Source organism: Falco biarmicus, chromosome 3 (assembly GCF_023638135.1).
Source record: "Falco biarmicus isolate bFalBia1 chromosome 3, bFalBia1.pri, whole genome shotgun sequence".
Taxonomy (NCBI): Eukaryota; Metazoa; Chordata; class Aves; order Falconiformes; family Falconidae; genus Falco; species Falco biarmicus.
The window spans coordinates 82,287,371-82,314,247 of record NC_079290.1 but is presented as its reverse complement, the minus strand read 5'-3'; the positions used below and the strand labels follow the sequence as shown (position 1 = coordinate 82,314,247).

The window sequence follows — 26,877 nt, the reverse complement described above, 5'->3', positions numbered from 1 at the left end:
TAGGCATCGGTAATAGGTCTGATCAATACCTTATGGTAGTGAATTATTCAGTAAAGGATTAGTGGTCCTGCTCAAAAAGAACTATGACTGGCCACAAAATAAAAGTACTACTAACCTTAGGATTGATTACAAAGTAAGTCTTAACATTATGCTCTTTCAGATATGGGTCCCTCACATCTCCATCCCCATCTTCCACTTTGTAAGCTCCATTCAAATGTGCCAAGGTGACTGAGGTGATGTGAACACGGCTGAAATTATATTTTAAAAGAATGACAGAATCACAAATACCAACCAAAAGCATAATTTGAACCTGAACAGACTTTTTTACTAGATTTTGGATATACATTTTAAACATGGTTCACTTCTTTTACAGTCCCTCTAATCTCATTTTTAGAAGTTTTAATGGGCATAAACCTAAAAGCTTCCATCCACAAAAAACACTCCTTAAGTCACAGGAAATACTGAATTCCCTTTTTTTCCCTTAAATACAGCACTAAGAACTAATTCAGGTTTCTCCATGAAGGCTGATGGTTGAAGACATGGTACCTATGCATTTCTCCATGATACACAAATCCACATGTCCAAAGGTTAACAGAGAAGCCTCTTACCCTGGGACTCCTCCAGCCTCCATGTGATTTGCCAGAGTAACATCGTGGGACCACACATCGTACTGCCACTTCTGTAGTCCAATAACGCCACAAAGCACATTCCCAGAATGCACTCCTACGCGCATATTAATATCAACTCCAGTTGCATCTCTCACTTTCCTGTAGTTGAGAAGAAAACCTGTGTTAATATACATAATAGGGCCTTTTTCTCTTTAATTTACCAGTCAAATTAGCAGTAACAACAGTGATAACATAAATTTCTTTTTAGCATTGTCTCCATTCTTTTTATGCAAGGATTGTTTTTATCTTATATTTTATCTTTCCCATTATCTATATTTGCAACTATTTGTAGTAAATATTAATTCTCATAGTCCCTTCTTTTATACTTATCTGAAATTATTTGTGAGGGCTGAACTAAGTAGTGGAAATGTTTGGTCTCGTGGTAGAACATGGGGACTATTTTTGTTCTACAGGCAGCTTTTGGAGATCTGGAACTATTGTTATGCACCCTTTTACCCGAAGACCCTAACAGCTATGCTCAAGACTTTCTCAAATCTGTCATATCTGAGAGGATGGATGCAAAATGTAGCACCTCAAGATATTCTACAGGCTGGTGGCTCATAGGCCTTTTGGGTATATGGGCTCAGTGCCATTCAGCTTGTGGAGAATATAGGCTCAACAGCCTTCCATATGCTTGGTGAATGCTGTACCCACTAGATCATTATACAAAGCATGAAGAGGCCACCCTCACTGTGCAGACCACATCTAAACCTTTGACTTTCCCAGTGACTTTAGACAGAGTTGAAGTATCTGTCCACCCCAATCTAAATCTCAGAAAAAACTCTACACATAAGATAGGTATTAATCTTCCCACAGGAAGCTATTCTGAATCACAGGTAGGTTACTAAAGTAAAACAAACAGAACATTTTCAGACATATATCATATGGGTACGTAACTACATATATAAAGAGTTATAAAACTAATCCAGTTGTCTGCAGGCTTATAGAGTGCTAAGAAATGGGAAGACTGTAACTTAACTGGATTTATGTATTTAAGCCCCAACTCACGCAGACCAAAACCTAACCAGTAATAAACAACACATATATACATTTATCTTGAAGGAATTTAGGGTGCTGATGGAAGGAACAACTACAGAATAAGAAACCCAAATGGCTTCTGTATGAGTCAGGTTCATAGTTCTAGCAACATCTTCAGCCTCAATGACAAGAATCATCAGCTCCGTACCTTCTGAATTACAGACTTAAACTGGCCTGTTTCTCTTCTGTTGTTGAAAGGGAACGTAGAACTTAACAGGCTTAATTTGATATGGTAACGTCTGCATTTAAACAGTAGTTCTCAAGTGTTCTCTTTCTGACAAATGAAAATAACAGTAGTATGAAAGTATTTTTTTAAACCGTGTTTTGAAGTTATTAAAAAGAAGAGAGGAGAAGTTTTTTTATTCCTGCAGTCTCTATCAAGTGTCTATTGGCATCTCTTTCCACTTTGCCATTTTACACTCCTCTCATGTAGCTGACATACTTGAAAATGAACTGCTTGTAAATGATCTTTGTAAACAGCTGGCAAATGACAAACACCACTTTGCTCTGCACAAAAAATATGACACAAGTTTAACACTTTGGAAAAAAAAAAGTGTTTTACAAAACCAGACAAAGTGGAAGAGGAACATTCATCCTTTAGGAGTGCTTGTCAAAAGGCTGCCCTGCCATATCCTGCAGAGCAAGCCATAAAGTCTGCTTTATAAGCTCTCAGGAGTTAAGGAGGGCAGCAAGTAGACTATGTTCCAGAACTCAATCTTCTGTCTCACAAATTAAAGAAACCACAGATTTTAAATTAGAAATGTTACTCTGGACCAAATTAGGGTTTACTGCATCTTCTCTCCTGTGCTCTCTAAACAACTCATATGACAGTGCAGGCACTGAATGCATCTAAGAACGTAGTCTATCACATCCCCATAGGACATTTGCCTTACCTACACAGTATATCTGAAATTTTCCATTGTTATTTCACTTTCTGCTCCCACAATCTCTCCAGTTTCCCTCAGCACACCACAGTCTTTATGTCCATGCTGGCTGGGCAGTCAAAATACTCATCAAGACTGTATTTTTCCTATTGCAGCCTGGAATTTGAGTTTGTAAGGATTCTATGTTTTTCAAAAGCATGGTTAGTTTGCAGGTAGTTGTAGCAGCTTTACTCCACACAAGCAAGAGTTCAGGTCATTAGGAAAACATCTACTATTTACCTGAGCTTTGTTCATCAGTAATTCTGCACTAATGAATCTAAGACTCACCTAGTCCTGTCTTAAGCACTTTAACACATTCAGTGAGCCTTGAGCATTTAGTCCCCGGAAAATTGCCCTTTAAAAGCATAGTTCCCTTCTGGATCAGACCTGCAGCAATGAAATCATATTATTTTATTTTGTATCTAGTTTTCAAATTGGTATATCCATCTCATCCACCAGTTTCTTTCACTTTCCTCTGAAATGGAACTCACTTCACACTACCAAATCAAAGACCGCCTTTGAGAACGTACGGCTGAGAAACACCAGGAAGTCACCAGACAGACAAGGGGGTGGAGTTCTGGATGGAGGAAACCAGCACATATATTCATACACAAACATATTTTGCCTTAACAGGTAAGTTCTAGCCTTAAAGCACTCTGTTAAGGTGCCAGCTCTCAACATCACAGGCAGCACTGATATCTATGGCTTGATAAGGTGTGCACCCCACTCCTGGGCAAGCAGGCCACAGATTACAAGAAACATTGGATTTGCTCCAACATACAGCAGAGAAGCAAAGCAATTAATCAATGGGACTACTAACATGTTTTAATGAAAACAATCTGTAGTGTAGTGAGGCTGAATTGCTCAAAACAGAGTTACACATCACTAGGAAACAGAACTGAATAAGGCTTTGTATTACAGATCACCCGGCAGTTTGGTAGAATTCCTCTTTAATTCAAACAGAACTGCAAGTGAAACCATATTTAGGTGGTAAAATCTACACAGAACTGTTAATCTAAACAGCAAACTGCTTTATTTCAGTAATTCACGCACTGAGGAGTCAGTTTGCACTTCAGTGACTGAATATAACAAAAAATCCTATCTGACAAAAGACATTTCAGACAGAGTGAGTAAAACATATATTGAATGACATACTTGCAACAGCAAGAGTAATACTACTAGTTTTACAGGCCACAGAAGTATGTCAGGAGATGCTTCCACACAAAGATGCAGCAATCACACAAAAAAAATATGGAGTTGATTAATAATCAGTAGTTTTTATTCATCTGCAGGCTACAACACTTGACATAATACTTTGAAAGCATTTTCAAACACAGGGTATAGATCTCACACTTCTTACAGAGATTTAAACAGGCTGTGATAAACAGGCATCTGTCTACAGGAGTGTTGTGAATTCTGGCTGCAGTAATAAAGTCAGATGAAAATGTGCTATACAACTAAAAGATAATTTGCTAGTGTATAAGGCTGCTCTTACCAAGGAGGACCCTATCATCCAGCATTAACAATGAACATACTTGATAGCAGTTTGAGCAGAAAGTTACTTCAAAAAAAATCGGGAAGTTCCGAAGTGTGAGGAACCGACAGATTGCTCTCTGAGCTCAACTAAAGCACTGCATTATGATGTGCAAAATTATACTTTCAGTTCTTTGCAAAGGGCAATTGAGTTTAGCATTGTTTTTCCACCAGCCTGTAACCTTCTATAGTTTTCTTTAAGTAAAAAAGCAACAGGTTGACTAGAAAATCTATGCAAATGCTTTTAACTCACATTTACCACACAGCACACAGATCTTATGAAACATAAACCAGAAAGCTCTCATTTTTGCTGCAAGGCTGGGGAAAAAAAGCCAGTATTTTTAAGCCAACCAAGGCGAGGGAGTCAGAACTTAGGGACACTATTTTATTTACTGCTCAACTGAAGGCATATTAACTTTAGTTCCTAATATGGTAGAGAAGCAATTGGTTTAATTATAATAATGTTCGAGTATAGCTAAATGAACAAAACATCCAGTAAAAGCAACTTAGGAAACCCCCAAATCTGTAGATTTTAATGCTTGGCAAGGAGAAGCACTCTGAGTACCATTTAAAAAAGATTTCTTTGGACACAATGTAAGGTACAACTGTATCTGGATGAAGAAAAAAATTTTAGGAAATGCAGCAACTTGATTCCTGTACTGAGGTTAGTTTTACAAAAGATCCCTAAACCAAGATCAAAATCTTAAGTTTCCACAAATACCACACCTTTTCCATGAATACATTAAAAGGCAAAGAACCAAATTTGCAGTAATTAACCTGTCCATACAGTAATTACCCTGGATCAAATCAGAAGACCAGGCAGCTGAAAGCCGAAACCTTCTTGTGACTATAATTACACACATATAAGGGTAGTATTTATGATTAGAGGAATCACTGTTTAGTTAATCATTGAGACAACACTGTTCAACATAACCACGCATTTCATGACAAGGTACACATCACACATATACCTCACAAGGATAAAGTAATTTCTTACTTTGCTACCTGGACAGTAGTAAATGCAATTTGGGCAAAAACATCAAAATTGGAACTGAAACTTACAGAAGAGCATACCAAGTTTTAAACCCAAAGTCCAGTTGTTTAAAAAACCACAGGGGACTACCAAATATCCAGACCTCCACATGATACATATTTTTGCAGTGTAGTTCACCTAATACTGCAATACTGTGTATTCACCTAATACTGTAATTTTAGTGAAAGGAAACATATTTTCAACAGAAAAGATACTTGTGCCATTAATGATAATGACCATAAGTAACCATTTACAGTGCTTTAACTCCTAAAGGCAAAAAAGAACTTCAGGTGTGAATTACAGAAAACGAATTATCTGACTTTGGTTAGAAAAAAAAGAGATAGAAGGTTTTTTGATTGTCCTTTCCTCACAAAATGTTTTCTAAATGAGCTAACAGAATCAGACCCTTGCTCATCAAGTAAACTACAATACTGAGCTCAAGTTTCTGGACAGGCAAGTTTAAGACCCTTTGGGATGACGTGCAGGCATCCAATCCAGGTTTAAGTACCCTCTTATTGAAACATGTCCAGCTTTGGTGGCAGAACTCATTCCGGGCAAGTGTCTTACAACAGAGTTATTACTGCTCTGCACTGAGAGTTCAATCAGCAGTCAGGTGAAGAGATGAGGGGGAGTAAATCTGTCCTTTTTTCAAGACTTCTTTGTAAGTCCTATCATCCCGAAGGGGAAACTGCTATGGTTGCCTATAATCTGTTCCCAATCTACTCATTAGTAATAAGCTAGAGGATTCCTCAAGTATGCCTGTAACTGTATCCTCAGATGCCTTGAAGTGTTAATCCATCAGATACAACCGTATTTCTTTTTCCTCTTTCACAATCATATCAAGTCTCCTGTTATTACTTGAGTTACTTGAAATAAGTTAGAACTACTATTTCAAAAGCAATTACATTAGGATACTCAAATTTCTTGTTGTTTTCTCTTTCAAAGACAGAACAAGCACAGTGATTACGGAAAAGAAATAAGGGACAAATACAGTAACCCACAAATCCAAAATACTACCGACAAGCACAGAATTAATAGTGCCTTAATGTGTTAACTGGAAGAACTTTTTAGAAAGTCCTCACTTAAACAATAAACTACAGAAAAGATGAAACTAAACCTAAACCTGAAGTCTAGTAAGAAAAACATATTTAATTGCTTATTTAACAACATGGAGGTGGGCCTCTCAGCCCAGGAATCAGTAAGCTGTTAAAAATGTCTTTGGTAGACACGCTCAGTATCACTCCACAGGCTCAGAATTTGAGGCATCTTAACTGTGAAGGAGCAACTGCTCCTGACCATCAATGAACTTCAAACTCAGCAGCAGCCAGGAGCTTTGGCCTCTCACAGAGCCATTTGACTAATCGGTGGGTGGCAGCATCATGACTCTGCAAAAAGCAAAGCTTCCAAGTCTTAAGTGATGTCTATTGAGTTATTTACCATCTTGTAATCACAGGATCATGGAACAGTTGAGGTCTGAAGGGACACCTGGAGATTGTCTAGTCCAAATCCTGCTCAAAACAGGGCCAGCTAGAGCTGGTTGCTTAGGGCTGTACCAGTTGGAGTTTGATGATCTCCAAAGCTGGATACTCCACAAACTCCCAGAGAAACCAGTGTCAGTGCTCAGTCAGCCTCACAGTGAAAAAAGTGTTTCCTTATGTTCAGAGCAAACCTCCTGTGTTTCAGGTTGTGCTCGTCATCTCTTGTCCTGTCACTGGGCACCACTGAAATGCCTGGCTTCACCTTCTTTGGGAAAGAAGACCCCCATCTTCCCGGGGAACGTTATGGAGCAGATCATCCTGAGCACCATCATGCAGGACAACCTGGGGATCAGACCCAGCCAGCATGGGTTTATGAAAGGCAGGTCCTGCTTGACAAACCTGACCTCCTCCTGTGACAAGATGACCCACCTAGTGGATGAGGGAAAGGCTGTGGATGTTGTCTACCTGGACCTTAGTAAAGCCTTTGACACCATCTCCCACAGCATTCTCCTGGAGAAACTGGTTGCTCATGGCCTGAACGGATGTACTCTGTGCTGGGTTAAAAGCTGACTGGATGGCCAAGCCCAAATAGTGGTAGCAACTGTTACATCCAGCTGGTGTCCAGTCACAAGTGGTGTTCCCCAGGGCTCAGTATTGTTTAATATCTTTATCAACGATCTGGATAAGAGAATTAAGTGCACCCTCAGTAACTACAGATGACACTAGGTTGATCTGCTTGAGGGCAGGATGACTCTGCAGAGGGATATGGACAGGCTGAATCGATGGGTCCAAGGCCAGTCATAAGAGGTTCAACAGGGAGAAGTGCCGGGTCCTGCACTTGGGTCACAGCAATCCCAGGCAATGCTAAAGGCTTGGGGAAGAGCAGCTGGAAAGTTGCCTGGAGGAAAAGGCCCTGGGGGTGCTGGCTGACAGTCGTCTGAACGTGAGCCAGCAGAGTGTGGGCCAAGGAGACCAACATCATCCTGGCTTGTATCAGAAACAGTGTGGCCAGCAGGACAAGGGAAGGGATTGTCCCCCTGTACTGGGCACTGGTGAGGCCGCAGCTTGAATGCTGTGTGCTTCTTTGGGCCCCTCACTGCAAGAAGGATGTAGAGGTGCTGGAGTGTGTCCAGGGAAGGGCAATGGAGCTGGTGAAGGGTCTGGAGCACAAGTCTTGTGAGGAGCAGCTGAGGGAACTGGGGTTGGTTAGTTTGAAGAGGAGGCTCAGGGGGGAACTTACTGCTCTCTACAACTACCTGAAAAGAGGTTATGGGCAGGTGGAGGTAGGTCTCTTCTCCCAGATAACAAGCACCGGAACAAGAGAAAACAACCTCAAGTTATGCCAGGGGAGGTTTAGATTGGATATTAGGAAAAATTCTTCACTGAAAGGGTGGTCAAGCATTGGAACAGGCTGCCCAGGGAGGTGGTGGAATCACCATCCCTAGAGATGTTTAAAAAATGCATAGATGTGGTGCTCAGGGACATGGTTTAGTGATGGACTTGGCAGTCCTGGGTTAATGGCTGGACTTGATGATCTTAAAGGGTTTTTCCAACCTAACTGATTCAACGTTTCTTTGCACTCTCTCTTCAGGTACTTAAATGCATTGATGAGATTTAAGCTTTCTCTTCTCCAGGTTGAACAATCCCAGCTCTCTCAGTCTTTCCTTACATGAGCAATCGGTCCTTAATCATCTTTACAGTGTAGTGATGACATAGCCTGGCACAACTCAACAACTTAAAACAATCCTTTGCTTAAATTGAGATCAAGATTACCATGCTAGACTCTGCAGTGAAACACACAAACTACTGCAGGTCTGAATGTTTCAACCATCAGCACAGCTACAGATAGAAAAGAGACAGAATTTTTATTGTTGAGTATTTAACAAAAAGTTCAGTACTTACTTAATGGCTTCACACATGTCCAGTCCCATTTTCACGCAATTCTTGGCATGATTTTGAAGAGATATAGGTAGTCCAGAAACACAGTAATAGCAGTCACCTAGGATTTTTATTCTCATACATTCATTTTCCTGGAGAAAAAAGCAAGGTGAGATGGTCACTTTCAACTTGAATTATATAAATGAGGGGTTATTGTTACAAAGACTGACTTAAATGATATTAGCAAAATCACCCTATTTAAGCTTATTTCAGTAGAGAAGGATTTGCCTTGCTAAAAAAGAAGTGCTGTCTGAGTTTTGTAGGGATGATTCCTCCATTTGTTATGGTCCTTAACGGGAAAACCAGGAACGAAGTTCACTGCAAAACATGTATCTCAAGTGTTGTTCACACATTAAAGAACTGAGCTGAAGTGCACTCAATCTAAATCAAGGGGTTTTTTGTTTGAAATATGATACAGAAAGACCAAGCCTTCTACATTTACATCTTTGAAGATGTACTATGCAGTACTTCCTGAAACCAGCAGTCATAATCTTATTTCTATCCTTTGTAGCCTAAGGCAATATAAGGATTTATTTTTTTTAACCAGTACTGGACAATAGTTTTTGAACTCATAAAAAACACAGAAAATTTGTATGTGTTTTAGTGTTTCTGATTTCACCTTCACACTCAGCATGAAGTTTGATGTAGTTTTTGTAAAAATGACACCTGAATAAACAGAAGAAAATCTTCTGATTGTACGAACCTTTCATCAAGTAATCAAGAGACTGTGGCCAGTAAATAAAATTGTTTTGATCAATATTATCTATTAAATGCTTTTTCAGAGATCAGAAAACTGACTATATCAGTTTTTAATTTTTAGTTTCTTAATCCTTGTTACTGTAAAGAATCAATTTAAAGAGCTGTTCACCTGCCATTAAGCTTTTTTAGGCTTCATGAACTGTCTCTGTTGGCCCTATTGGAGAGAGCTATCTTGGGTTTCACAGATTATCACACTGGCAGAAACACACTGTGGCACTCAGACCAGAGCCAGATTTTTTATTCACACATTTCTAGTCTAATCCTCCTGCCAAAGCCTCATAAATGTTGCCTGAAGGTAGAAGAGTCCCCCAAAAGAAAAAATATCTTGAAGATGCCTTACTTACACTAACCGCAGCAGCCCAGTAGAAACCCACCTTTGCAATCTGATCAAACTTGCCAAACAACTCATTTAACATGTGCACTAATTCCCCAGGCGAGCAGTCACTGGCCAGGCGAGTGAATCCCACGATATCAGCATACAAGATACTACAACAGAAATGAACAGAAACTTGGTAACACTTTCCTTCTGCACAGCTCAGAATTACCAACACTCAGCAAAACCTGAGAGTAGGCATTCTGGACTTCACAGCAGTATACCCATACCCAAAACTGCTACTGCTAAATGTAGAGCAATAAATATATTTATAGGTAAACCTACATTTTCCTTTATAGGCATTATGTTTATAGTTAATATATACCTTTATAGGTACTACCTTCACAGGTATTACCTTTATAGGTATATTTACAGGTATTTATAGGCATTCTATATGTAATTTGTAACAGTGTATTCAAAAAACAGAATTTTTTTTCCTACTCACAAATCGGCAGTATAATAATTATTTCAATAAACTAGTTTAATCAGAAATTGCTTCATAACTTTTTATCACTGTAGACATTTTCTGTCTAGATTTACCTGTCAGTGATATGCAGCGTGGAAGTCTTTGTTCACTTGTTACTCAGACTACTAAATTCAAGCTTAATTGCTAAGATATTCAAGCCATAAACTATGTTTCTATTCACCACAAAAAACTGACCAGTTCAGAAAATCATGCTAAGGAAAAAGTATCTGTGCTCACAAGTGAAAGTGAACTTCCACAAAAGTCCTGCAATACTTACTTTAAAAAAGGAATTTCTAAGAATGTAATTCAAATTAACTTGTTCAACCAAAAAAACCTAGGCAAAAATACTTGTAAAGATGAAAGAATATTTAAAATAAATGGTGAATTATTTTTTTAACTTCTATAAATTTATATTTAATAGAATTCATTTGTCAGCAGAATATTTTATCTCAGGTGATGTGTAAAATATGTATGTGATACAGCTGCCTCTATTTACGTCATACAAAACCTGAGAAATTGCTCCAGTTAAGAAAATTACAAATTGATAATAATGTAACTGACACGAATTACAATTTTGACTAGTATACATGAAAGCAGGATTTGGTACTTTAACCTGAAAAATTAAGATGTTATGAAGAAAGCCTCACGTTAATGCGTGGCTTTTTCTAAACAACTCCTTTGTGTTACCACCTTTGTTGTTCTTCTGGAACATGGAATTGTTAGCATTTGATCCAATTAATGGATACTAAACTGCTAGTTGTTGAAAAACATATTAAAATAATTATTTTCTTAATTACTCCCTTAACACTTCCTTTTCAATTTTTTTCTGAATGTTATTGATACATTTTATTACAGTACAATACCTTACATTGGTGTGCCTTTTGACATACAAATTGTGGAAGTTGTTGGTGTTTTCCAGCTGGCCTGCTTTGGGACCTTGTAACCTCTGAATGATCTCTGCTTTCATTTCCATGGCAATGTGAGCAGGCAGTAAAGAAAGTAGAAGACGCTCCTAAAATTTAAAATGAAGTGTCCAGAATTTCTTTAAAAAGAATGAAATTAGCACGGAAGTAATACTGTGCAAGGCATACTCTACTGTCAACACCCTAGAATATTTTTGAGCCTTGCACTCAGGCACTTGCCTGGTATGGCCTCCAAAATCAATCAGTTCCTTGAAGAACTTGACAAAGATATACACAAATTTCCAAGTAATATCCAACTTCTTCAAGGTTTTGCGTATATTAGAAAAAGCTTAAGCTAAACTTAACATCTGAAGAAATTATGTACAGTAATCTATTCAATATCTGAGTAGGATGAAGGAAATAGGGATTAGCAAATAAAGCAAAAGCTGCAAGGACTATTCAGAGGACTTCAGGGAAATGCAGTCCAATTCAGGGAAGAGTAGGCTAAGTCATTCTCTTTTTAATGTATTTTAAATGTTTAGTTATAGTTTTAGCAGTTAGACTGAAAAAGAAAAGATGAAATCAGGACATAGAATATATTGAAAATATTGGACTTTTGCAGACTATTTTGATAAATACTCTCCCTTTACTTTAACATGGCATTTAACAGACTCAAGTTTTTTGAAAGTATTAACCTAAAAGGAAATATATATAAAAAACCCAACAAAACCTACATATTTTTCCTTATCTTTTGTTGGTATTATACTCATGGTCTTCTCCTTGTGAAACTTTCTTACATCAGTACATTTCAATTTTGCCCATTTTACCTGTTACAGCTTTTCATTGAGTTCCCACTTGTCTGGAAAACTGGATCAACAAGGGAATAGCTAGAACTCTGCAAAAAAGCTCCTTCCTGCTTTGATCATACTCCACCGCAAGACTGAACAGGAATTTCCCATTTTCTCATAGGCAGAGCAGAGAGGCTAATTCTGCCTAAGCACGAAAACCAGAACCCTGAACCAGTGAGGAGAGGGAAGGCAGCTGTAAAAGCCCATGATGGAGTCGAAGAGAGAAACAGCTATACCAGAGAAGATGATGAACTCAAAATGTGCATGGTCTGCAGGTGTTACTCACAGTGATGGGTTCTCTTTGTTTCACAATGTGTATTTCTGCAGAGTTTGCTGTTCCATTCACAAAGATACCCGAAGTGTAACCATTAATCCAGTGCTCTGACAGGGATAATTACTCCTGTTCAGGTCTAATACCTTGAGTAGAGCATGGCAATAACAGGGCTATAGACTCTCTGATATTTGCACCTAACTCAGCTACCCATCTCTCACATATAATGAAGGCTTCCCATTCCTCATGGCATTTGTGTACCTGTAAGCACAGCATTAACTTACATGAGGCCCTATGAAACAGATCTTGCACGCACTTTGTAAAAAACCCTCTATTTCAGTGACTACAGAATCTTTGTATCTGAAGACAGAATCTTTGCTGCTAAGTACACTGAACTAATAATCTTCATTTTTTTTTTCTCACTTTGGTGAGATCTAAATATAATTTTAATTCACGTATGTATGGACTGCTCTTTATTTTGCATACTAAGGCATATCACATAAATGGTAAGACAAATCATGAAGTAAATGTTCAAGATAAAGCATATTTGTCTCTAGCCTAACTAAAAGAGGCAATAGCAAGAGATATACTGTTTTCCTACTTCTAGGATCTCAGCTTTGACACTTTGTAACTGAGAAGCATATACACAATTGACTTTTCATCAAAATGTTAATGCGGCTTTATCTCTTACATGCAAGATTAATGTAGTATGTTCAGGCATTTTAACAAATGCACATCCAAGAGGCCAACGTGTTTTCATTTCTAATGCAGTCCATGGTCCATGGTGGAGGTATTCTGCTAACTTACTCTTGTAAGTTACTCTTTATCTAATAGAAGTTGCTGTTTTGTGATGTAAAGGACAGGTCAGCACTTGTTAACAAATATAATTAATAGTTAACAAAGAGGTGAGTGTCTTAGCTCCAGTTTTACATCACTGCTCCTGTTGTGCCACAGCTAGTAAATGCAAGCTAGCTCACCATCTCCCTATGACTCCGTTATGATTCCAGACATGCAGTGAGACAGACACTCAACGTCCAAGTTACTGAGTCTTTGAAACTCAGAGAGGCTGGCCAAAGGTCAAAGAGAAAAGCAACAAAAATTTTCAAGAAAGCAATAGGAAAAGGTTTTGTAGGAAGCAGTGTAAAGTCAACTAACTATAAGCGAAAGAATCGTAAGAGGAAAGGGAAAACAGAATGCCCTTATTTTGTAGGAGACAGCAGGGGAGACGGGATATTTCCCCTCCTTTTCTTCTCCAGGCCAGACCACTATTCCACTCTGCTTAAACGTCCTGGTGAAGCTGTTCACCACACCAGAATTTACCTCCAAAGAATGTTTTCCTTCCACCATTTCCACTGTACAAAACAGAAGATTACAACCAGAGGTGGTTTTACAGAACTGCAATTGGTGAAGCACACTACAAAATACCTTGCCATGCCCAGCTACACCTAAATGTTTCAGCCATTCTTTCCATAATGCAGGCTGCGAGTGTTCATATTTCAGTCCTGAAGTTACCATTTGTGTGATGACGTGTTACCAAGTCACTTATTACATTTCATACAGATTGTGAATTCTAGTTTCTTTCACTAAAAGAGAACTGTGAAAAAAGGTGAAGCTCAACTATTTTTGAAGATCATGGCTGGGCTGGTCAGCTAACCAAATACAAAATGGTGACAAACAAATTGTTCCTTCTCTTTCTGCTAAAAGGTCCTAAGAAATGCAAACCATTTAGGAACACCTATTTGTGTTGTGTCATCTCTGTTGTCTAAAAAGAGCATACTGGAAAGATCAAAACTAATTACTAATCAGATTTCAGTGCCAAATGTGCACTGAAACTTCTGCAGACTGGAACAGTGAGGCATATAGCAAATCAAGACTGCTGCCTACAATAGCTTTTTGATTTGACAACACATTCTATACTATTCTCTCAAAGAGACAAAAAATCTACACATCAAAACCTAGGTGAACTAATATACAGGACATTGACTTTGAGTCCAAACACTTGTCTATTTGTAGTAGACCGAGAAGCCACTCTCAGAGCCACAGCTTGCAAGGAAAAAACCAAAGTAATTCTGAATGCAGGTCAAGATGCAGCATTTAAAATTCTTCACAATAAAAATAACAGTATCTGCTTCTGGTGAAAGAGAAACTGCTATGCTATAGTAATAATGAAAATCCCCTCACAAATGTTTTTCTTTGATATATTACCAATATGACATTACAGACAGTACATGCGATTCACACACGCAAGACAAACTATTTCCTGACGGTCCATGTTTTCTGGTGCTATGCTTTCCCCCCACCACTCAAACCACTCCAGCCACTTGTAGCTGAGGTCTTAAGCCCTAGGGCTAAAAGACAGAGCGAACAATCCATACTGAACACAACATTAGAGTGTTTTTCAATACTTTAGGGTTAAGTACCGCTTTCTTCTGTGAACAAGTCCACCTAGATCCCAGTAGATGGCTACCAAGTAGTCATTCTCCCTGGATTCTCTAACTGAAGATTTTCAGTGATATCTGTCAAACTGTTACTTGAGTTCCTGTTCTCTCAAACTCTCACAGCCAAGTTGATTTCCTTGTCAGAATTTCCTCTGAATTACACAGATTACTTTAGCAGTCATTCCCAGTTACTCATCCCTCCCCTAAAGCTTGATAACCTCTAGATGTCTGTTTACCCAGAGTAAGTTAGCATATCTCAGTTAAAGATCATAGCCCTATGTCAGGTTTTGCAAGGTGGCAACTGTATTTGAAGTTTCTTGCACAATGGTGGTCATACTGTTGTTATACAGTAAGCTAGCAAAATATCCTCAAATGCTTGGTATGGTATGTTTTCTTAAGTGTGTATTTCACAAATCAAACTCTTCATTAAACTGAGGCAATAGTGCTTTATTTATTTGCTCATTCCTGTTTTGTTATGTAAACTGCCAATTGTGATTCAGTCATTCATACAAAATTATGTGACTATCAACTCTTTAATGAAGCATAAATAATTTTAAGAATTTATAGATTTAAAGGTCAAACATTCTCCCACCTACTCTGATCTCTTGAATAATATAGACAATAGAATGTCATCATGGAGAAACAAAGGTATTCTGATAGGGCTCACTACATTAAAATTAGCTTAGCGCCTTACTCTCAATGGAGAGAGACTGTCCTTCAAGACAATTCACAGAACCTAATACTGAATTTCTGCAGAGGCAAGTCTCTCCCTCTCCCTCCATCTCTTTCTCTGCTCTTCCCCAACCCTTGCCCTCTCCCAGGAGAGAACTGCAGTCCAAATTTTGGTCTTACTGGAAGGGATGTCCATTCCTGAGCTTCTGATGTTGAAGAAATCTGCAGAAAAACTATATATATGTAGAACAACAAAGCATTATAGGGAAATTTTTGTCACTGTAATCCTATATAGGGATATTTTTGCCCCTTACAATGTAATTTAGGGCACTGTATATTGAATGCTACTTTTCTGTGGGTTGAGGTTAGTTTTCAGACTCCCCTGGCACATGTCCAATCAACTATTTAGCAAGTTCTACAAACCAGTCAGTAAGTCAGCAGTAAGAGCTCTAGAAGCAATTAACCTATAAATGCATCCAGCTTTACAACAAAGTTTACAAATAAACATGGATAAAATAAAATTTTCAGCTGCCCTTGAAATGCGTCAAGAAATAATCTACAAGAAAGGAATCTTGCAATTCCTGATCACAAAATGATGAATCAGCCATATGGCTGATAGATACGGTGATCAAGAGGGTACTTGTATGGCAAATTATGGTACTGTTTACCCAGATGTCATGCACATTCTCTTAAACACACCTGCTAGGATAAACAGCTGTAAATTGTTTTTTCTTAAAGCTAACTTGTACTCCTAACTGGGAGGTGAGATGGTTTTCAAAAATTAAGCACTATTATGTCCTTAAATTTAATCCTATGTTACTAACCTCCACCAACCTTATTACTCGTACTGAGACCAATAAATTGCATTTTACTTACACAGACCAAGAAAAGTATTCAATCTTGATTACAGATACATCAAGAGATGGAGAATTCATCAACTTAGCTGTTTTTTCTAGTGGTTAATCAGCTAAACTGTTAAAAACTGTAAAAATATGTTCTGTATTTCTTACTTTGAGGTCTTGGTCCTGCTATACCTATCTCAGCTCAAGATTAATGTCCACACTCTTTTCCCTGTGAAGATAAACACTGATCAAATAATTATTTTTTTATTTTGATCAGATAAACACTTAGCTCTATAAATCTAACTATTTTCTACACTCTGTTCTATAAACCCTCAACAACTTTCAGACATTTTTTGAAAATTCATTTGACACAAATCCTAACATTGTGCTCCAGTAAACACATACACACATACCCTCCTGCCTCATTCCTTGCAATATGTCCATGACTTACTTACACTGCAGAACTTTCTGATGTAACACTTCTGGAGTTCCCTGTCTGCTATGTCTCCAAAATCTTTTTCAAAGTTGCAGACTTCCAATTTTCTAGCTGACCCATACTCTTTGATTTTAGAATTATGACTTTCCAGAGATTTACTAAAAACTATCTTGATTAATATAATTTATAAAGTATTCCATGTTATGGTATTTACAGACCAGTATTTGGCTTTTCTGCAAAGATGATTGTCTGTGATTGTCTTCACATATCTCCTAGATCATTAATAAAAAACACATAATAGCATAAAGGATGAGAACTGGTTCTTGCACAACATGGCACACATACCAATTCATTGAACATCTCCACTGACAATTTCCTGTTACGTTACTCAAAATCCATTAGACTGTGGTCTTTTGATGGGCAGCAGTGCCAGTACTTTTAATGAGGATGCCCAGCATCATTGCATCAAACACCTTACTGAAATCTGCTGGTTTTGGAAAGTTATTTAACCTAAGCCTGTTTCCCCTTAAAAAACTGAAAACCATTTTTGTATGACTCAATTTCCTACAAAGTTGTTGAGTACATCACTCTATTTCTTTCCAAATACCAAAGCAGCATAGCAGCATCTTCTATTTCATATTGATTGTTTATACTTTTCCTACCTAGCAGCAGCCCCTTCCTTTGTTAGGATGGCTTTTTTCCTGGAATACTTCCCAACTGCCATCACTGGCCTTGACAAAAACAGGCAAGAATTTTTCCTGACATCTGGAAATCTCCTACATACCACATTTTTTGTCATATTGAACATTTTTTCACATATCTAGTTGCTGGGCTTGCTTTCACTCATGCCTAGTGCAGGCTTTCCGCCACAGCTGACATCTTTTCTGATCACAGAACTATGAACTCTCATCTGTTCATTAAGAACCTCCTGAGGGGCTCCCCATTGGCAGCAACATTCACCTATGCTTTATTTTTATTTTTCCCTGTGAAAAATGAGGTTTTTTCAAATCCCCAGGCATAGCACCATAAGATGTTCTATCTTCATGATCCTGCAGGTGAAATTTCAAGGCTGGCAATGCCAGGAGCTAATATCAAAATCATAAAAACAATGCTCACAAGTGGAATGAGAGCACCATCCTCTCAGTCCTCACTACTTCAACAGCCATGGGACGCAAACTCCGTCATGATGCTATTTTGCGGAAGACAAACCGTAGGTGTCTGGGAGCTGCTCCAGTGAGAGAGGGAGCCCCACGTCGGGGCTGCCAGTAGGGCAGGGCCCAGCCCCGCAGCCAGGCAAGCAGGGCAGGCCCAGGGTGGCTGCCAAGGGTCCAGGTCACCAGCCCAGACCATGGTGATGAGACATGTCCACCTGGGTGTTGAGACTGAACCAGGGTCAGGGTGAGGCTCAGGGAGACCCAGGAAGTCAGTCATAGGTCAGGGGCTGGGGCCAGACCGAGGGGTCTGTGGCCAGGCACAGACATGGTGGCAGTTCCACTGGAGCTGTAGCTAAGGCCAGGCTGAAAGGCACAGCCACAGCTGAAAATAAGCTCCCAGAGGAGGGGCTGGATGAGGACCTGTCCCCAGGGAGCTGCCCAAAAGCCTTTGCCCAGGAGAGTGGGGCTGCCCTCACCGCACCAGCCCGAGCTCCAGCCAAGCTTCCAGGAGCAGGGAGGTGTCTTCAAATCATTTTGCAATTTGTGACACGACTTGCTCACTTAGCAAGAACAGTACAACTGACCTAAGCTTTTGACAGAAATACACGTATTGGTTTTCAGGCTAAATACGCACTGTTCTGCACCCTCAAGGTGCCTAGCTTATTTGCTGCTGAGTAACTCTGTGGATGTACAGTTAACATCCAGCCCACCACCTCCATCTCCAAATAACACTAAAGCTACCTGAAAGCACCGCTTGGCTGCAACAGTTTCAGTCTGTGGGTCTGAAAGCTCATTTAAATGCACAGGCTCACCACATATTTGGCAAAGACAAATTCCTTCAAGGAACTTAAGGGATGCTTAATGTTTATGCATAATTACAGTTTGCATATGCAGGCTGCCTATGACTAAATTTGCAAATAAGGTTCACTACACCTTCAGAATATGTGCCTATCTTGCGGCTGTTCAGGAGACGAGTCATTCAGCAGCAAAACAATAAAGTAAAAGCAGAACATAATGACATACACAGCTAGAGCTTCTTAATTAATTGACACAATTTCAAGTTTTTTTCTGTCTGATCCTGTTAACTCTTGCTTTAAATTTTATATATCTCAAGATCACTGCTTAATAGACAGAAGCAGAATTCTGAAAAGAATCTGTCTGATGAGATTAACATGGTTATTACTGTATCAGCCTTTAATAATGGTGAAGTATTACACTGCTGGCATTTGCTCAATAAAATTATTTTAAACAATGAACCCTTTGACTCCAATACATCTCATTTCACATTTTTTTGAGAAGAGTTTTATGTTATTTTTTCACTAGAAAAGAACAAAACCATACAAAGCTCCTGAAGAGCTCATGGCTCTTCCTTCTTCCAAACCATCCATGGTATATGTCAGGGAAGATATTCAAGAGTACCACTTGAAAGGTATCTATGCAGCCCCTTCCCCAGAGACAGAGGTTTCCTGTTCAGCTGCCCAGTTTAAAGAGTCAAACCCTGTGGTTAAAAGCATAAAATCCAAAGCAAGACCAAAAGCAAGTTTAAGGAATAGATCATGTCTGAAGCAGACTGCCAGCATAGCTCCTCCGTGCCTTTCTAGTTGGTGTGAAACTGGTTGGTTTTACTTCAGACTTTGCCTGCTGATGTTTTAGCCATCTGCTTAGAGAATGCCAACTAAGCATACAAGAATGGATTTATTTCTGTCTTTCACTGGTATTTTTCCAATATTTTATCAGATACGACACAGATACCACACATTTGTGTGATGAAATGTTACTCACCACACAGAAGAAGGACCAAAACCAAGGATCAGTCACCATATCCACCTGTCAGGAGCTCATAAACACTCCAAAGTGGGTCAGAGAGAGCAGTCAGAAACAGGGGCAGACAGCAATAAAAATGAATCAAAAACTCTGAAATTCTGCATTAGATTTGTCAAGAGCAGAGGTAGATAACCATTACTTTGGCCCACACAACAGCCTATTTAAATGGGGGGGGGGGGGGAAGTTTATTCAAGCAGAAGCTAATTCAAGAAATTTATTTCATCCTTATATAAACGAAAAGTGAACCTACAGGAAGGATCTGTCCTACTTCTTGTGAAACAGTGATGATAAATTTTAATGACACAAGTTGTATCTTTTAACACCTTTTTTTCTGAGCATCAGTAAGTTTCACTATTTATTCAACAGCTCACTTCCTAGCCTTGAAGACAGTAGAAGCTGACTCACCCTAGCCAGAAATCAAAGAACAGGCAGATGTCTGGAGGGTATACGCTGTTACTGCATTCATAGAGCGGACCTTTTGTTTCCTTACAATGGTTTAAATAAAAGGGAACAAGAATGATTTGCATTGTATCTCTATCTCAGGAATTAAAGTTTCGTTTTTACTTATTCACAGAATATGTATCTTGTAGCAATCTCCCAACTGTTCTCTAATGATTATATTCACTCGCTAGTAGATATAGAAAGCTTTAAATGAAAAACTTTGCTCCCACCGGAAAATAAACCAGAAAACTAGAGTTTTGAAAACCAATTATTTTTATTTTGGGGAACCTGATCAGGAAAAACCCAGTAACTTACTGTACTGCAGATACATGCTGAACTATTAATGAACACTTATTACTAGGCCTAACCACAACCCAAAATCTAGCACAAATCATAGCAAGGGTTAAAGCTTTAAGAATTATCTTTGGTTTACTTCCTAAAACTCCCAAATAACATTTTCCATGTTACTGTGCGTACAATTTCTGAAGTGTTTTCTATATAGGATCTGGAGGTATTTAGGCATATAAGAATGAAGACAGAAACCCAGGCTTAATCCACAGAATGACTCAGGTGGTAAATACAAGACTTTCAAGTGCCTTGTCACCTAGAGAAAACCAATCCCAAGAGGACAGGCACTAAGATTGTGTGCATGCACAGAGTAAAACAGTATCCTCAAAATGCAACTGAAAAAGATTAGTGCTGAAAGGGGAGGCCACATAAGTAGGACATGCCCAGAAAAGGGTGTTGCTTAAGATTCTGTACAGAGCCACCAGGTACTTAGCTCTGGGCTGCAAGGATGCACCTTTATTTGCTTGGGATTCTGTTGAGGGCAAAACAGTCTAGAGTCAGGGAATTTTTAACTGAATTAATTTATTGCAAACAAAACCAAGCCTCTCATTGCTGATTGCAGTTTTGGAAAAGAAAAAAAAGAAAATACACACTGAGACATACAGCCATCTATCCTCAGCACTTCTTGGTCCCAATTTTCCTAATTTTTGCTATTATACGCAGTCCATCAAAATTCCTGTTACAAGGTGACAGGCAGTGTAGGAAGTTGAGCTGGTATCTCTGATGGTTTGTTTCTGCCACTGTGTGCTTAACCACTTCTGCTGCTTATGCTTAATGGTTTCTGCTGTCCTTTTCCTCAGTGTCTCTGGTCCAGCCAGGGACCTTGATGGGCTACAGTGCCCTCAGGTGTGTCCGTGCTCCAGCATGGGTTGTTCATAGGCCACAGCCCCTCAGCGTTGTAGGTACCCTCTTTTTATGCAGAGTCCTCTACAACAGCTTGTCTCCAGACTCCAGCAGCTGCCTGTTTCTTTCTGAACTGTGTTTGGGTAGGGGTGCTGTGGACCTCTGATTAGATAATGCTTTGATGCTCAATGGGTAAGTTTTTGTACAGAAAGCATTTTTTTCAGTGGTTGTTTTCATGCACCCCATGGTAGGCTGCAGGCAGCTTTCACTGGCATGTGGCCATTCACAACCCGCACCCTGCAGCTCACCACTGCAGCCCCCTGCAACATGCAGCTGCTAACACAAGCTCATTACAGAGCCTGAGCTACCAGTGCTGAGACACAGGGTGTTAGCTCCAGAAATCTTTGTGTTTTAACAGAATATCCAAGGGTTAGACAATGCACTCCATGAGTTACCTGTGTTCAGACCAGTACTCTGCCAAAAGAGACCTTCTCTTTCTTCCTATCCACAAGAAAAAATGCTTATCAGTGAGTATGAGGTTATTTTGGAGGTAGAGCCCTAGCAAACTTTTCAGGTGAAGCTAATCTGCTCCAAAATGAAATGATTTAAAAATCACTGAAGCATACATGATTTCCTGTCTCTGCAGCACTCTAGGTAAATTCCCTAATCCTCAGGCTCCTGCACAAGGGCTGTTGAGCTCCTTCTTTCTCTCTCATGGGATGTACAATCCAGTGGAGGCATTTGGTGAATGTCATTCAACACAGGGAAAGCTGGGTCCCAGTTTGTCCACTTGGGGGATTAGGTACAGACTCTGCTATCTAAAATCCTCACGTGTTGAGAGGTTTTAAATGGGTCTAATTCTTACTAGTTCCATTTTTCACTTCTGTTGTTTTGGAATCCTGGTTTATACACTGATGCCAGCATATTTATACATGTGAATATGAATTAAATATGCTATAAAAACAAATACCAAAGCTGCAGCTGATTGCTTTTGGCAGCCTTATTTCTAATGGCAAACATGTCATGGATTAATTAAATCTGTCCTATGATTACTGCACTTAAATAACTCCCAAGCTTTTGAGAAATTTGGAAATGGCTTGTGAGGTCTTTACCTAAAATCCTTTTTGATAATTTCTAGCATACATCATCAATATACTCCATACATTTATTTCATTGGGTGACTTTTGAAACTGCATTTTAAATATGGATTAACGCATCTATCCATCAGAAAAACATGCTGACAATGAGGATTCTGTTGCTGTTAAAAGAGATAGAACTAAAGGAAACCAGAAGGTTATTCTGAAGATAAACCCTTTTCTGAGTATATATAATGACTGATAAAATGTTACTATGTAACTCACAAGATCATAATTTATTATTTATCCCTGATACATTAGCAATACAGGCACATAATACCAACTAGTTAGCATACAGAAACCATAATTCCTGGAAAGGGAGGCAGAACTTAAAATTTGTATCTTCACTGTAACAGGATGCTTATTTTCATATTTGGCCCCTGCTCCAGTCTACTTGGTGAAAAAGTTTTACTGCCTAAAAACTCTTTCTCCATGGTATTAGCAAAGGTTAGAGAATATATACTTCTTTTTCACGCTAGCATTGCTGTTCCCACCATTTACACTACGTAATTTGGAAGAAAACAGAAAAAAAATAAGACTTCTGTATGTTTTCAGCCACTTGTAGTAAGAAATGCTATAAAATACACTTTTTGATTTTTATTAGCATACTATTGTTATTAATAAGCCAAAACAAGACAATTTCCTTTTCATTCCTGATTTGGTAGAGCCTCCAAGACACACCTTAAAATGGTCATCCTCCCCTTGACAGCCTCATGGCTGTATTCAGCAGTGCTTGCATTGCCACATCCAGCACAATTTAGCAACAGGCAAATGCTAAATCCTGCCAAGCATCCACAGAACATGTGCTAAATACACTGTTGTGCTCTGATGAATCAGGGCCTTCCTATAGAAAAGTGCCTTGTATATTCAGTTTGGGTCAATACAGAACTTGCTTGTTTCCAGTTTACAATCTCAGTATTAAATTTATTTTTATTTTTTTTAAATTGTTTTTTTTTTTTTTCCAAGGGGTGTGACTGGAAGGGAAAAAAGGAGAACCAAATATTATCCTCCAAATGCTGCACTCTGAGTCAAATGGATCCTTCTAAATGAAAGCCACTGAGAGGTGCAGCAGAAGGAACCTTCCAGAAGACAGAATGGAGCAAACAAGGAGAGAGCACAAAGAAGTGGGATATTACTCTGCTGTAGTGCAACTGACTTCACGGAGTAGACTGTCAACCAAGCACAAAGGTGACAGCAAAATTTCCTAGAGACCCGGGAAGGGACTTGCTGAGGTTGCTTCAATGCTGGAAGCCACTGGAAACTGTTGAACTAGAAGGGCTTTCTAGAAGAAGGCTGGAGGAAACTTTGCCCTGCAGGGACTCAGTCAGAGATTTATTTTCAAGTCTTGGCATTTCCTCTGTTTCATCAGAAATTCTGAGTTTACCTTGGTTGAGGACTTATTTAGGATAAGATAACAGTGCTGTAAATAAACCCCAGTTTTTCTGAGATTGGCAGCTATTCCACCCAAGGACCTGTATGAGTCAAGCTCTGTTATACCAAGTGTGGTTTAAAGTTTGAATGAACTCTCTCAGTGATTCAGCAACGTTAAGCCTTTACAGCTACACCTATTCCTGTACAGATAGATTACAGCCCATCCAATGAGCAAATTCAAAAAATTATTTGGGCGCAAAAAGATGTTTTGTATTTGGGCGAGTCAAGAGAAACTTTCATTACAAAAGCTCATCCCTTAGCTCGTAAGAACTGCTGGTCAAAGAACAACAGTGCACATACACAAGGCATAACACAAGATAACACTTAGCAGATAAAGGTCTGTATCTTATTTCTCTGGTTTTATGTCAGCTCCTTTGCTATTCTCCCACACCCTTTCCCTTGTGTAGTCTCCAAAGAAGCCTGGTGCTTTGGTCTGAGACTGTATGCTGAAATAGTGACAGCTGTTTCAGTGCAACTGGTCCATTTTTCTTTGGCAAACCTACAGCTCTTCCAGCAGGGCAAAATTCACTGGATTCATGACAGTAATAGCTACCCAGCCCAGTCACTTTGCATCTGCCAACACAACTTCTTCAAAGTTTGTTTTTCTCTCAACACTAAGGGGAAGGTGACATTTTGATAACAACTTCCTCTGCTGCTTTCAGCTAACTTTCCTCATATATAGGTTCACATTTGCATTCTTCAGATGCTTGTTTCTAGTATGTAACAGCAGCACATTGAAAGGATGACTCCCCAGCTGCACTTCTTCCATTCAAGTGGTACAGAAATCCAACAGCGTATGCAATATGGTATTTTCATGTTTCTGCTTCCAATGCAGAAGAAGAGAGTAAATAGAAAGGAAGAAAATATGGCCCAGCAGGAACTGGAAGACCAGCAATAAATCATGTTTCTTCAGAGTGATATAGGAGACAGAAATGATGAAGGACTGTGCCAGCTGGCCAGATTACCCTTAACTACCTAAATCTGATGGTTTTGCTTTTTAAAATGGCCAACAAGAAAGCAGGGGGCTACTCCAAAAGCAGAGGCCCAAGTTATACTGCAAGATGTAGCAGTAAACATAGTTGTTATTTTCAAACGTCAGCTAGAACACTTTTATAAAGAAGCAAGGAAAATGCCTGCTGTTAATTTTACAGAGACAACTGGTCTTACCCTCAATATCCATGTTATTTCATAAACAAATATATCTGACTACAGTAAAGTGAGGAAAAAACCCCAAACAACCAGCAAACCAGCACCTTACAAATTCCAGTAAAATTATTCACTCGGTATTTTTTTCATCTTCTAGAAATGTACATAAACTACCATCTGTATACTTGCAGACTCAGGCTTTATTTTATACATGAATAGAGATCTAAAAATATCTTGCTTAACAAATCAAATTTATTTACTTTTGGTAGCATAAAGCTCACTGTAAAAGCTGACAAATCTCCACATATGGTGTACTATGCAACACTAAAGCACTTCTGTGAATAACACTGCAGACTGGTGGATCATGCTCCAACAACAAATTATTATTTCTGGGATATGTACATATTTTATGGTTGGTAAGTAACTTTCATTCAAATCTTTACTTTCTGGAGCAATGCAGAAAGCTACTTTAAAAATAACCTGAGCATAAAAGAAAATTAGAGACACATAAGGGATTAACATAAGGGATTATTTTTTTTTTTTTACAAAATACCCTAGTAAAAAAAAAATTCTCAATGGGGAAAACTAATCATACTAAAACTATTTGATCATTCAAAGACATTTTTCCTGTCTCATGACTGTTAGTTTCTTCAAGACCCTTTTGTGAGGGATCTTGCCTTCCAGAAATCCAGGCAGCCCATATCAAGTGGATCATTCTCACCCACAGGACAGCCGAAACCTTCAGAGAATTCTTAGTTTTTTCTCCACAAAAGCTGTCTTGACTTTTCTTCTGTAACTCACCCTCACCCAAATTTGCAGTGATCTGATATTCTACTTCCACTATTATACGCAAACCAGACACTGAGTTTCTAAGCCGGTAGCCCTCTGGTCTCCCCTGGAGCCCAGCCCAAACTGCCATCACAGTTGCTTCCCTCCTGTCTTGCAGGGTCATCACAACTCTTGGTGAGAGACTCCACGTAAGAGTTAGCAGCAGCACTTGAGCTGTTTCATTCCTGAGTTATTTTAGATTTCTCTGCTGAATACACTGATATGAGGATTTATTACCCCTTATTTAGTCTATCTATTCCTTGACCTCTCATCCTCACACTTCACCTTGAGATAAATGCTATAATGAGTTTTCCATAGACATGGGAAACTCCGTTCTTCCACAAAGAATGCAGAAGCATTAAACAAAATTTATTTATTAGACTTACTACGGGGAACCACATGGTATACTTCCTGAATATGAACCTAGTCGGAAAAAGACAAATCAGTTAATTTCTGTACAGATAAAAAAATACTTCATGCTTCTTTCTGATTGTTAAGTTTACAGTAACATTCATCTCCTAAAAGCTAGTTTAATTTTCCAAAAAGATTTATTTTTAATTTTTCAAAATTTTCAGTATCCCCTTTCATCTAAGCAAAATTTCAGATGCTGTTGCAGTTATTTAAAATTACTCTATTACTTATTTGTATTCATAATTACAAGGGATTAAACATTAAGAATGGATTAAATTGAATACCTTTTCTATTCTTTTTTTTCTTTTTTTTTTTTCCTGTGGTTAAGAAAACTAGCTAGTCTAGAATCAACTAAATTAATACTTTACTTTCAATGGCAGAGGGAAAGTAGATTTCTTATCATTGATTTTTAACATTTTAATATATTTCCAAGAAGACAAAGCAGGAAAGCTATACAACACAGCCTAGATCTTTAAACTTTTACTATTTCTTTTTTTATGCACTTCCCTTCTGTATCAACAGGCACTTGAATTCTTCAAATATGACTTAACAAGAGTGGTTAACTTAAGTGTGTTTAAGACATGACTAGAGATACCTTTCTGAACAAGTGCCTAACTTTTTTCTATTTCTGTTTTATAAAATGAAGTACTGTATACTAACGTTCAAGTTCAAGGGGCACAGATATGACAGAATGTCT

At 38.7% G+C, this 26,877-nt stretch overlaps 1 protein-coding gene across 2 annotated transcripts in view; it reads right to left on the bottom strand.

The window, feature by feature from the left end:
* ADCY2 (adenylate cyclase 2) overlaps positions 1–26,877 on the bottom strand; it is a 224,907-nt gene that overhangs the window by 67,295 nt on the left and 130,735 nt on the right. For both annotated transcript variants that reach the window (XM_056332859.1, XM_056332858.1), the window contains exons 5-9: positions 11,073–11,221; positions 9,745–9,856; positions 8,576–8,703; positions 609–767; positions 116–248 (exon numbers count right to left, since the gene is read on the bottom strand). In XM_056332859.1, coding sequence (XP_056188834.1) covers positions 116–248; positions 609–767; positions 8,576–8,703; positions 9,745–9,856; positions 11,073–11,221 — 681 coding nt within the window. The remainder of the gene's footprint in view (positions 1–115; positions 249–608; positions 768–8,575; positions 8,704–9,744; positions 9,857–11,072; positions 11,222–26,877) is intronic.